At 44.8% G+C, this 12,856-nt stretch overlaps 1 protein-coding gene across 3 annotated transcripts in view; it reads left to right on the top strand.

The window, feature by feature from the left end:
* Window positions 1-589: 589 nt before the first annotated feature.
* The window catches only part of HMGCLL1 (3-hydroxy-3-methylglutaryl-CoA lyase like 1), a 107,101-nt gene continuing 94,834 nt past the window's right edge, over window positions 590-12,856 (top strand). For 2 of the 3 annotated variants that reach the window (XM_084622822.1, XM_084622820.1), the window contains exon 1: window positions 591-933. In XM_084622822.1, coding sequence (XP_084478948.1) covers window positions 820-933 — 114 coding nt within the window. In that variant the 5' untranslated portion in view covers window positions 591-819. Of the gene's footprint in view, window positions 934-12,856 lie in introns of all 3 variants that reach the window. The other variant, XM_084622821.1, reaches the window with a different exon arrangement.

The raw sequence follows: 12,856 nt of genomic DNA, 5'->3' as shown, positions 1-12,856 counted from the left end.
AGCGTAGCTGGTTGCCCTGTTTCTACATATATCCTCCAGTGCCTAATTCCTGCGGTCCTTGGCACGGCCCAAGTTCTCAGTGATCTCATTTGACATGTCGGGTGTGCAAGGAATGCAGCCTTGGGCCCTGCCTAATCAGGTTCTCTGTTGTATTCTTATTATTACAGCTCTAGAGGCCTGGCCTAATATCTCACATGCCTGTTTCCATCCCTTGTTTCCATGCCTGATATGGAAGTGCGATGGGTCAGTCCCAAAAGTCCTAGCACTGAGCACCCCCAAAACTATCTGAAGGTAGCAGCTGGCTCCTACCTATCCAATGTGTTGACCTAAGGCCGCAGGGCTGTGAAGACCGGGGGCGGGGGCAGTTCCCGTGCGCAAGGATGGAAACGCTGGGTCTCCCTGCCTGAAGGCACAGGGGGACTCTAGGCGTGGGACGGTGTAGGCGGGCGGATTCCAGCTGTCCTAGGCTCCCAGGCAGCGTGAGCAGCAGGGGCGATGGCTAGAGCCGCCGGGGCGGCGGCGGCGGCAGCTCCCCCCACGCCGTGCTGCAGAGAGCGGCCCGGCTGGCCGCAGCCTGCTCCCTGGCGGCGCCGCGGCCCCGCGCAGGAGGCTGTTGCCGCAGCCGCGTCGGGGGCGGGCGAGGCTGGGATGCAGGGTTCCCCAGCTCTCCGCCAATCACACGCGCTCCTCGGGCCCGGGCTCCAGCCACTGGCTGCGGCGGGCGCCGGGTCCGGCCGGGCTGCGGGCAGCGGCGTGGGGGGGATGCGCTGAGCTTGCGGCTGGGCGGCAGGCGCGGAAGGAGCGCCCCGGGGCCGGGCCATGGGCACGGTGCCGTCCGCGCTGAAGCACTGCCTCAGCTATCAGCACCTCCTCAAGGAGCAGCTCTGGATCGGGGAGCCGGCCGCGCCGCCGCCTGCTCTGCATCCTGGGCAGGTACCGCCACCAGCCGGGCCTGAGGCGGGCAGGGAGGGAAGGACTCGGGGCAGGCGGAGCTGCAGCATCCATGGGCTGCCGGGGCGCGTTCTCCAGCAACAGGCCCCCTCCCTTCCCTGCCTGCTGCCCCCTCCCACCTGACAGCTGCCTCCTCCCACCCCCACTCCCCCGCCTGCAGCCCCCCCCCCCAACACCCACCCACCTGCCTGCTGTCCTCTGGGCACTCCCCTACTGTCCCCACCCCCAGCCAGCTGCTATTACACCTGCTGCCCCCCACCCCCATCACCTTCTGATCACTCTCCTGCTGCCCTTCCCATCCCTCTCTAGTGGTCCCACCTATCCTACCTACTGCAGTCAGCCTGCAGCATTTCAACCCTCCCCCCTAACCAGAAGCAAAGTTTTAAGTAAAATAAAGAGGAAAATTAAATTCAATATATGAGACATTGAAGGCCTCTGTAAATGTGCCTATTAGTAGACCCAGACTACCTACCAGGGAAACACCTATAAGACTGTTTGATTGGTTGTTTATTATTGATTTGATATTTTAAACTACTGTTCTTCTCTTAGCATCACTGCTAAGCATATGCAGTCTCCTTTCAGGGTGGTGGTGGCACTATACAGGGGAAAAAGACACAATCCATGAGGATTTTCTTTTTTATAAAAATCCCTCCCCTCCATTTATAGACTGCCCCAAAAGTGGAAGAACTCCTGTAAAACTGTAGGTGGAAGACATCTACCATGGCAGCCACTTTTGTGGGGCCACGCTACCAATATGCCCTTTCAGTTTTAGTTAGGTTTACCAACTTCGGCTGGATGAATTCCTGGAGGTTTCATCACTGACATTACCTTTAATTAAAGATTAAGCTTTAATTTCTGGAGAGTCCAGGACAATCTTGGAGGGTTTGCAACCCTAGTTTTAGTTTCTATAGCTACATTTGTTCAGACTTGCATGTAAGCAGCTTACATCGACCAAACTCTGTAAGAATCTACACTAAAATGTAGCTCCCACCTTCGTAACTTGCCTACTACACTGACTTACTAACTCCACCTCCGCATGAGGTATAGCACTTAAGTCGATGTAGTTAGGTCGACGCAGTCATAGGCACCGACTTCCCCTTTTCCCGGTGGATGCTCAACCCCCACCCCGGCCCCACCCCTGCATTCCCCCGTCCTGCCCCCGTTCCAGCCCTTCCCCAAAGTTCCTCCCCTTCCTGCCCCCATTGCATCCCCTTCCCCAAAGTCCCTGCCTTGCCTCTTCTCTGCCTCCTCCCCTGAATGCGCTGCTTTCCCGCTCCTCCCCGTCCCTCCTGGAAAGTCCTAAGCGCCATCAAACAGCTGTTAGGCGGTGGGGCGGCAGCAAGCTCTGGGAGGGAGGGTGAAGAGCGGGGACGTGGTGTGCTCAGGGTTGGAAGAAAGAGGTGAGGAGGGGGGAGCTTGGTTGCCGGTGGGTGCAGAGCACCCACTAATTTTTCCCCGTGGGTGCTCCAGTCCTGAAGCACCCATGGAGTCGGCACCTATGGATGCAGTGTCAGTGTAGACACTGCATTGCTTACATCAACTGTTGCTGCCTTTCAGAAGCCATCCCACAGTGCCCCACACAGACAGTTAAATTGGTGCAAGTGCTCCTGGTGAGAATGTGCACCGCTGACACAAGGAGCATAGTGTGGACATGCAAAAGCAGTTTAATTACTGCGGTGGCTGTAACTCAACACAACTAATGTCAACCTAATTTTGTAGCATAGACTTGCCCAAAATGGTGGCTGGAGTCCTGTATGAGCTGCTTTTCCTCACTACCACTTGCTAATGGGGGCTGGTAATTGGTCAGCATACAATTTGTGAAGGGATAGTCTGGTTTCATTCTACCTGCAGAGCTCTGTGATTGCCAGATATGTTTACATTGTTTGCCTTTTCCTCGAGTGCAGCATGCAGAAATGGATTAGGGCTTACCACTTGTTCCTAGAGTTGGAAACCAAAATTAACCAAAATGTTACTGATTTCTCCTTGAAGTGTAGGAGAGGTGACATGTGAGATCACAACAGCTCAGATCTAAAGTAGCCTGTAATTGAGAGTATTTATTTAGATTCTTTTGGGGATTTGTACATTTATTTATTTTAAGAAGAATTATAAAATAATGCTGTCAAAGCTATTACAAACACAGTAATTATTTTTGACAATTATTATACACCATAAATATATCATGCTTTGCATTCAGATTATTGGATCTGCTGAAAATTGCATGATAAGCGTGTTTCCATGAGAGAGAAAAGAAGCCAGATGTCTTTGTCTTCATAGCACAAAGTTCTTTTTGTTCTTATATATTTTTAAAGGCAACCATATTTCCAATTGTTTAATGAGTTCAATATTTTATAGAGGATATTAATTTCATAGGTCAAAGTTCTTCCATCTTATTTACCAGGTCTGAATTCCCAAAGCAGGCAGAACTTGCGTTGACTTCCAAGTTAATTTTGTCTACAGTAAAATTGAAGGATTGACCATTAAGAAACCTCGACCAGATTTGGGCTCCAACCCTGCAAGTCCCCCTGCACAGGTGGACTCTTGCACCTGTTTGAGTCCCTTTTGAAATCAATGGGGTACTGTGTCAGATTGGGGCCTTGGTTTGTTGCAGATTTCCAAGCACGATCATTTCTGCACAGTTTTAAAATAAATATAAAGCATAGGTGTACCTATAAAGGCATCAAACAATGTTAATACTTAGGTAAACCAAATAAAACCTTTACAATGGACTACCGTATAAACATTACAGTAAACAACATAACATTTAAAATTGAAATTGTAGCCCATTTCAAACTCAGATTAGGGTCCCATATCTTCTTAAATGTCTCTGAATGACTTCTGCATTGATAAGTGGAATAATTTCATTCATGCCTTTAACTCATCCTGAGACTCCAATACTACATTTTAGACTCCTTTTTATTTCAGTGGTAGTAAGGTTAGGCCAATGCTGAATGCTTTTGAAAATCCCACTCATACTACTTTCCTGGATAGGAATGGATTTAAGTACATGGTTAGGTGTTTTCTAGAATTGGGACCCAAGAAAAGAGAAGAGAAGGAGCTTTCTGCTTTATGCAAAGGAGGGGGGAGCTATGCTCCTCACCACATTCCTTTACTTTAATCCCTCCTTATACAGGCAAAACTCCCCTAGAAGCCAATGAAATTTTGCCTGCATAATTTCATGCTCAAGCCAGTAGACAAAGCGTGATAGACTTTGTCATAAATGTAAAGGGAAGGGTAAACCCCTTTAAAATCCCTCCTGGCCAGAGGAAAAATCCTCTCACCTGTAAAGGGTTAAGAAGCTAAAGGTAACCTCGCTGGCACCTGACCAAAATGACCAATGAGGAGACAAGATACTTTCAAAAGCTGGGAGGAGGGAGAGAAACAAAAGGGTCTGTGTCTGTTGGTATGCTGCTTTGCCGGGGATAGAACAGGAATGGAGTCTTAGAACTTTTAGTAAGTAATCTAGCTAGGTATGCGTTAGATTATGATTTCTTTAAATGGCTGAGAAAAGAATTGTGCTGAATAGAATGACTATTTCTGTCTGTGTGTCTTTTTTATAACTTAAGGTTTTGCCTAGAGGGATTCTCTATGTTTTGAATCTAATTACCCTGTAAGATACCTAACATCCTGATTTTATAGGGGTGATTCCTTTATTCCTATTTACTTCTATTTCTATTAAAAGTCTTCTTGTAAGAAAACTGAATGCTTTTTCATTGTTCTCAGATCCAAGGGTTTGGGTCTGTGGTCACCTATGCAAATTGGTGAGAATTTTTACCAAACCTTTCCCAGGAAGTGGGGTGCAAGGATTGGGAGGATTTTGGGGGGGAAAGACGTGTCCAAACTACGTTTCCCAGTAAACCCAGTTAGAGTTTGGTGGTGGCAGTGGTTATTCCAAGGACAAAGGATAAAATTAATTTGTACCTTGGGGAAGTTTTAACCTAAGCTGGTAAAAGTAAGCTTAGGAGGTTTTCATGCAGGTCCCCACATCTGTACCCTAGAGTTCAGAGTAGGGGAGGAACCTTGACAGACTTTATGCTGTGAAATAAGAGCATAATAATGTTGGTGGATGGGGTAAGGGTGGAGAGATAAAGAAGGAGAGAATAAGGCTTGGAAGAACCAAGGAACAAGGAGGCTGAAGATGCCAAACAGGATGTGGGATATTAAGAGCCTGATAATAAATTGCAAGGAAGTTTGTCTCAGTGGAGCCATCAACTTCACTCTTTTATGCTAGTTTGTTGAAAATAGAGGAAAGATAACTGAAACATTTTAGCAGTTACAGATTTATATTACATAGAGAGTATTAGCTGGCTTTAGGGCTATATAATATAGCTAGAAAAACGAAAGAATTTTATAGATATTGCTTTGTAAATTTGGGAATTAAAAAAACACATAGGAAATTTCTACTCAGACACTTCATCTGTTTTTTTGACGATATCCTGTCCTTTGATTTGTTGCACCTCCACCTCCCTCTAAGAGTACATGCAGGCAAAGTGATCTTCGTTTTCTCTCTTTCCAGCCCAAGGAGAAAAAGACTGATTTCAGACACCCCCACCATGGCAATTCATTGCACTAAAACACTGGGACAGCTTGAAATCCTTCTTTTCACTCAATTTTCTATGTGGGTTAACTGAGGCACATTGAAATTAAGTGACCTGCCCACAGTCATCGACAGCCAAATCGGATTATCATTGAAGTAAATACAAGTTTTGCCACTGACTTCAAAAGCAGCCGCATATGGTTCCATATGAGTGTTTCAGAAGTGATGATAAGCCATTATTCTCTTGGCGTCCACTCCTTTTTTTCCTATGAATGAGAATAGCTGTGGGTTCAACAGGGAAAGTTTATAAGCTACATTGTCTACAGTAAGAATTGGCAACTGTCCAGACAGAGAGGTGTCCTCAGGCAACATTTTGTTATGTCTTATTTATCTTATGAGAGAGAAATTTTGCTTAATCACCATTTGGTACTGTGTTTAAAATGGCAATGACAAGTAGGTGACTCATAAATGGTAATAATAAAGATCACTATTAATGACCTGCCTCTCTCTTTCTAATGAGCTTGATTCGTAGGAGATGGAGCCTTTGATGCATGGCAAACGAGGTAGGAAATCCCAAAGTGATTGAGGTCACTGACTCATTTTCCTCTGGGTTTTACTGCAAAAAGGTTTTGCAGCCATTGGAGGAAGTAGAGTGACTCCACTTTTTTGGTGATACGGCTGGCTGGCTGTGCAGGCTCAAGGATTCATTCTGTATCTAGGGCAGGGAGTGGCAACCTTTGGCACGCGGCCTGCCAGGGTAAGCCCCCTGGTGGGCCGGGCCAGATTGTTTACCTGCCGCATCTACAGGTTCGGCCAGTTGCGGCTTTCACTGGCCACGGTTTGCTGTTCCAGGCCAATGGGGGCTGCGAGAAGTGTCGTGGGCCGAGGGATGTGCTGGCTGCTGCTTCCCGCAGCCCCCATTGGCCTGGAGCAGCGAACCACAACCAGTGGGAGCTGCGATCGGCTGAACCTGTGGACGCTGCAGGTAAACAAACCGGTCCAGCCCACCAGGGGGCTTAGCCTGGCGGGCCCCATGCCAAAGGTTGCCGATCCCTTATCTAGGGCTTGTGGCTGAATTTCAGTTTTCATGTGAACAGATAGAAACTAGATTTTTAGATACAATCCAATAGTAAAGCTGAAATGAGTGGAGTGCTTGTTCCTTTTGTTTGTTTGTTTTTTGCCATTTCACAGCATAAATATTTTATATCCAGGTGGTGGAGCTCTGAAGTAGCCAACTGTAGAAGCTGAAGGTAATCTAGAGTCTTTGTGTGTCACAGGGCACTCCCTCAGCTACCCGGTGTGACGTGCTGCCTGACCTGTTTGTGTTGTCTCTTACTCACAATATACACATAGTCCACTTCTTTTCCCTATGTGTATCCTTAATCTTTAGATTCCTACCATCGCAGAACATAGTACAGGCATGTGTGATAAGGAGACTTCCACCCAACTTTCTCTCCTACACCCAGCTCACTTTCTGAGCGCCCCCCTTACTTCCTGGTCCTGCCAATTGTATATCTTCCCTTATTGAGCTAATTATTTCATTAGCCCAGTCATTACCCACAAGTGTCAACAGTCTCACCATAACAAGTTAATTGCCTCCAATTAAACCTTTAATCTTCTCTGTTATGCAATTCCCTAAATGACCAGGGTGCTACAGTAGCGCACTGTCACATATCTTCCCCACTTATTTTGTTTGAGACCTTTTATTGCCTCCTCGGGGTGGGTGCCCTCTGCTCATCCAACCCTTACCCTCTTTGTGGGGGTGGGGTTCTACCAGGTCTTTCTGTGCCTTTTCCAACTGGAAGTCCATGGGCTACCATTGGGGGGCCTCTGCCACAAAAAGTTCATTCCAAGGGTGGTTTGCCCCATATTTCCACCTTGGCCCATATGTTATCACATAACTCACATCCCATGGGTCTTTCCTGCAGAGTACTTTGCCCCTGGTTTATACCCACATCGGGATTTGTCTCTTCCCTTGACTTGCCCTGCCCCAGGCAAGGGCTGATATGGGTAAGATCCCTCCAATGCCTCGTTATCTGACTCCATCTCTCCCTCCTTAGTATATTTTCCATCTTGGTCTTTGCCCTTGGCTTACTCCACCTGGAAGTCGGCTGAGCTTCCACCCTCCTTCTCCGCTAGGTGTTTCAGATCCATTACTCCCAGATCTATTGCTCCTTTCTTGAGTACTTCTCCACTTCCCAAGTTCTCCAGCATTTTGATCCTCTTTGAGCTTGTTGGCTTGTGTGTAGGGTTATTTAACAGTGCTCTTGGACTGTTATTTGGAGGGTGTATTACCGACTGTTCTTTACACTGGTCCAGCCACCAGGGGTCCCCTCTCAGTCCTCCACTCTGTTTTTTAAGGAAAATGGAGACCAGTTCATTCCTATCATTACTGCATCACAGCTCCTACTCTCTAACACTTGAACTTCCCTTCTATTTCCAGTGGGAGCAACCACCACTTGATAAGTGTTCCTTTTCTGATGGACACAATTAATTGTAATCATTACCCCCATTCTATTGCCACTGCAGCCTGACGAAGGTGCCAGGGAATACACAGCAGCGAAGTCCACAACGCCCTTTGTGGCTTTCCAGCCCGTGTTGATGGGAATTGTCTTTATCTCTGGTCCATCTTTTATGCCTGTCCACCCAAAGAATTCTGCAAACCCATAGTCCATGTATGGGGCAGTCTTTCTTTATATATCCTTTGCTCCCATGTTGATAACACCATTGGGCAGGTGCTAAGGGGCACCTTTGGGCACCTTTGTTTGCCTCTGGCATAGCCTTCTCAGGCTTTGATGGCTGTGGTTCCTCAAACTTCCCCCCCGCTCCCTTTCTGGGGAGTGGGGTGGGTGGAGCTCTTTCCTTGGAAAGTTTGCCTCTGTATACTCTGAACTTTTACAGCAGTCTCCAGAGACTCCAGCTGGTGCTTTTGGACCCAGACTTTTGCAGCCTTGGGGAGGCTCTGTGTGAACTATTTCAGAATAATTGAGTCCCTTGTGTCCTCCATGTCCAGTCTTTTTGGCCTCCACCAATGATTGGTCCAGTCTGATCATTTTTGTGATATCGCCTGGGGACGTTCCCACTGTTCCATTTAACTGCCCGGTATTTTTGAGGGTATTTCTCTGCCAACAGGCCCACCCTATCCAGAATAGCAGCCTTCAGTGTGTCACAGTTCTTGGTTTGTTGCTTGCTTCGAGCCATAAAACCCACTTGGTCCTGTCACTGGTCAGGTAAGGGGCTAGTTGCAGCGCCGACATACCTTTGTCTTATAGCCATTCATAGCTACCTGCTCAAGTGTTATCAAGAAGGCATCAGGGTCATCCCCCAGGCCATTTTACATAATTTTTGACCCACTGCCCAATCTCCAGTTCCTTGATTAGCATTCCCAAGCCTCTTCTGTATCTGACAATGCTTTTTGATGAATTCCTGTAAGGCCTGCTATTGTTAAGAATATAAACACGTAAGAATGATCATAATGGGTCAGACCAATGGTCCATCTAGCCCAGTATCCTGTTTTCTGACTGTGACCAATGCCAGATCCTTCAGAAGGAGTGAACAGAAGAGGACAATTTGAGTGATTTATGCCCTGTCATCCAGGCCCAGCTTCTGGCAGCCATTGATGGACCTATCCTTCATGAACTTGTGTAATTCTCTTTTGTATCGTGTTATACTTTTGGCTTTTACAATGTTCCCTGGCAACAAGTTCCACAGGTTGACTGTGCGTTATGTGAAGAAGTACTTCCTTATGTTTGCTTTAAACTTGCTGTCTGTTAATTTCAGTGGGTGACCTCTGGTTCTTGTATGATGTGAAAGGGTAAATTACACTTTTTCTCCACATCATTTATGATTTTATAGACCTCTAACATATTCCTCCTTAGTCATCTCTTTTCTAAGAGGAACAGTCTCAGCTCTTTTTGATCTTTCCTCATATGGAAGCAGTTCCATACCCCTAATCACTTGTGTTGCCCTTCTCTGTACTTTTTCTAGATCTAATATATCTTTTTAGAGATTGGGCGACCAGAAATGCACTTAGTATTCAAGGTGTGGTATACTATGGATTTATATAATGACATATTTTATGACATTATGATATATTCTGTTTTATTATATGTCCTTTTTCTAATGGTTCCTAGCATTCTGTTAGTTTTTTTTGACTGCCACTGCTCACAGAGCAGATGTTTTCAGACAACTCTCCACAATGACGCCAAGATCTTTTTCTTGAGTAGTAACAGCTAATTTAGACCCCATCATTTTGTATGTATGGTTGGGATTATGTTTTCCAATGTGCATTACTTTGTATTTACCAACACTAAATTTTATTTGCCATTTTGTTGTTCACTCACCCAATTTAACGAGATCCCTTTGTAACTCTTTGTGGTGAGCTTTGGACTTACCTATCTTAAGCAATTTTTGTATCGCCTGCAAACTTTGCCACCTCACTGTTTACTCTTTTTTCCAGATCATTTACAAATGTGTTGAACAGCAGTTGTTCCAGTACAGATCCTTGGGGGACTGCGCTACTTACCTTTCTATTGTGAAAACTTATCATTATTCGTATCTTTTGTTTCCTATCTTTTAACCAGTGTCTGATTCACGAGAAAACCTTCCCTCTTATCCCATGACTCATTACTTTGCTTCAGAGACTTTGGAGAGGAACCTTGTCAAAGGCTTTCTGAAAGTCCAAGTACACTATATCTACTGGATCACCTTCGTACACATTTTTGTTGACAACCTCAAAGAATTCTAATAGATTGTTGAGGCATGTTGACTCTTCCCCAACAAATTGTGTTCATCTGTGTGTCTGACAATTCTGTTCTTTACTATAGTTTCAACCAGTTTGTCTGGTACTGAAGTTACGCTTACTGGCCTGTAATGGCCAGGCTCATCTTTGGAGTCTTTTTTTTAAAAATACACTTTACATTAGTTATCCACCAGTCATCTGGTACAGAGGCTGATTGAAGCGATAGGTTATATACCACAGTTAGTAATTCTGCATTTTCTTATTTGAGTTCTTTCAGAACTCTTGGGTGAATACCATCTGGCCGGGTGACTTATTACTGTTTAATACATCAATTTGTTCTAAATCTCCTCTATTGACACTTCAGTCTGGAACAGTTCCTCAGATTTGTCGCCTAAAGAGAATAGCTTAAGTGTGGGAATCTCCCTTACATCCTCTATAGTGAAGGTTGATGGAAAGAATTAATTTAGCTTCTCCAAATGTCTTCTTGTTTGTTTCTTTAGGTCGATTGTTCAGTGGCCCCAATATTTTTTTGGCAGGCTTCTTGCATCTAATGTACTTAATTTTATTTTTCTGTCTTTACTTGACTTTTGCTGTTCTGCCTGCTGACCCCCAAGTGCTTGCCTCTCTGCTGGGTCTTCCGCATGTCTTTTTGTTGTTCAGTTAGTCAGTGCAGCATCTCATCCTTCGTATCCAGATCCCATGTCCAAGTGTAGCTCACAGCTCAAGCCTCCTTTTCTCAACCAGGAGGGTTAAGATCACAGACAAGACCCTACATATGAACACAGTGCTCCCTCAGTTACTCGGTGTGCCACGCTGCCTAACCTGTTTGGGTTGTCTCATACTCACAATAGACACACAATAGCAGTCTGTCACAGTGTGTCTACTATGGAAGGAGTTAAGTTTAAGGAAACTGTAGGGGTCTTCAGAAGAGTAGTTATTTAGAACTTCAGGCCTTGTTGGGTCCTCCATCATTTAGTTCCCTTCCTCATTTAACAAAGGTCCACTATTTTCTTTAACATTCTTCTTCTCCCAGGTGTATGCTGAAAAAAAAATACGAAGAGGCAGACAATCTGTATTAAAGAGGATGTGGGGTTTTGTATATTTGCTCAGGAGGATTTGAAAAGTGTATTTGAAATAGTAGACAATGCCCCCGTACTCATCACAATGCTCATGAGGACATTGACGTGTCTGCTTTATAATGAAAGAACACTTTTCAAGCCACTCACTTAAGTATTAGAAGTGGTACTGTTTAGTTTATTCAAAGTAACTCTACTAATCTGGAGGAAATAATGAAACAGAAAAATACTGGTTTGGAGAATCATAGAGACAATCCATCACATCTGAATTTATATGGAAAGGGTCCATCAGAACATCTAATTGGATAGAAAAAATTCAGTATAATATCTGGGCTTTGAAAATGATTGATTAATTTATGGGCTTATTTGGCCATTCTTGGAGATAACCTCTATAGATCTGTATTTCTATGATAAAATCAGACTGTTTTATGTTCTGCTAAATAACAATAAAGCTTAATTAGCATGTGGGCTATACAGTAAAAGGGAAAATATTTATTACTATTGTATTAATGCTTCTCATTTGCATAGTGCCTTTTATTCAGGGATCTCAAAGTGCTGTGAAGGCATTACATTTAAAAAGTTTTGTAGTGGAACATAATACTTTCTATCTTACAACATGAGGGTGGCAAAGCAGATTGTGAATAGATAATCAACAGTGTATTAAATACGAGAGTCTGAAGCAGCATCTGAGTATTTATTTTCCAGCGGTTTGGCACAGAGTACAGATCTGTACACCAGTTTCTCCCTTAAAAGTAATATCAACCTTGTGTCCTAAAAACTATAGGAACTTTGCATGATTAACATTTCAGTAAAAATGATGTCAAGGGTGATTTTTAAAGGTTACTTTTTAATTATAAGATCATATAGTTGGGAGTGATCAACTAGTGACTTTTAAAACTTCGACTGGGGTCAACATAGACATTGATATTTGATTAAGATTTTAGTCCTGTACACAAAGAAAATTCTGGTGCTGATACAAAAGATACCAAAAAGAAAAGGAGTACTTGTGGCACCTTAGAGACTAACCAATTTATTTGAGCATGAGCTTTCATGCGCTACAGCTCACTTCATCGGACGCATACCATGGAAACTGCAGCAGACTTTATATATACACAGAGATCATGAAACAATACCTCCTCCCACCCCACTGTCCTGCTGGTAATAGCCCATCCAAAGTGACAACTCTCTACACAATGTGCATGATAATCAAGGTGGGCCATTTCCTGCACAAATCCAGGTTCTCTCACCCCCTCACCCCCCTCCAAAAACCACACACACAAACTCACTATCCTGCTGGTAATAGCTCATTCAAAGTGACCACTCTCCCTACAATGTGCATGATAATCAAGATGGGCCATTTCCAGGGGGGGTGAGAAAACCTGGATTTGTGCAGGAAATGGCCCACCTTGATTATCATGCACATTGTGTAGAGAGTTGTCACTTTGGATGGGCTATTACCAGCAGGAGAGTGAGTTTGTGTGTGTGTGTTGGGGGGGGGGGTGGGTGGAGGGTGAGAAAACCTGGATTTGTGCTGGAAATGGCCCAACTTGATGA

Source organism: Lepidochelys olivacea, assembly GCF_965140295.1.
Source record: "Lepidochelys olivacea isolate rLepOli2 genome assembly, chromosome: 3".
Classification (NCBI taxonomy): domain Eukaryota; kingdom Metazoa; phylum Chordata; order Testudines; family Cheloniidae; genus Lepidochelys; species Lepidochelys olivacea.
This window is presented reverse-complemented; position numbering and strand designations above follow the sequence as displayed.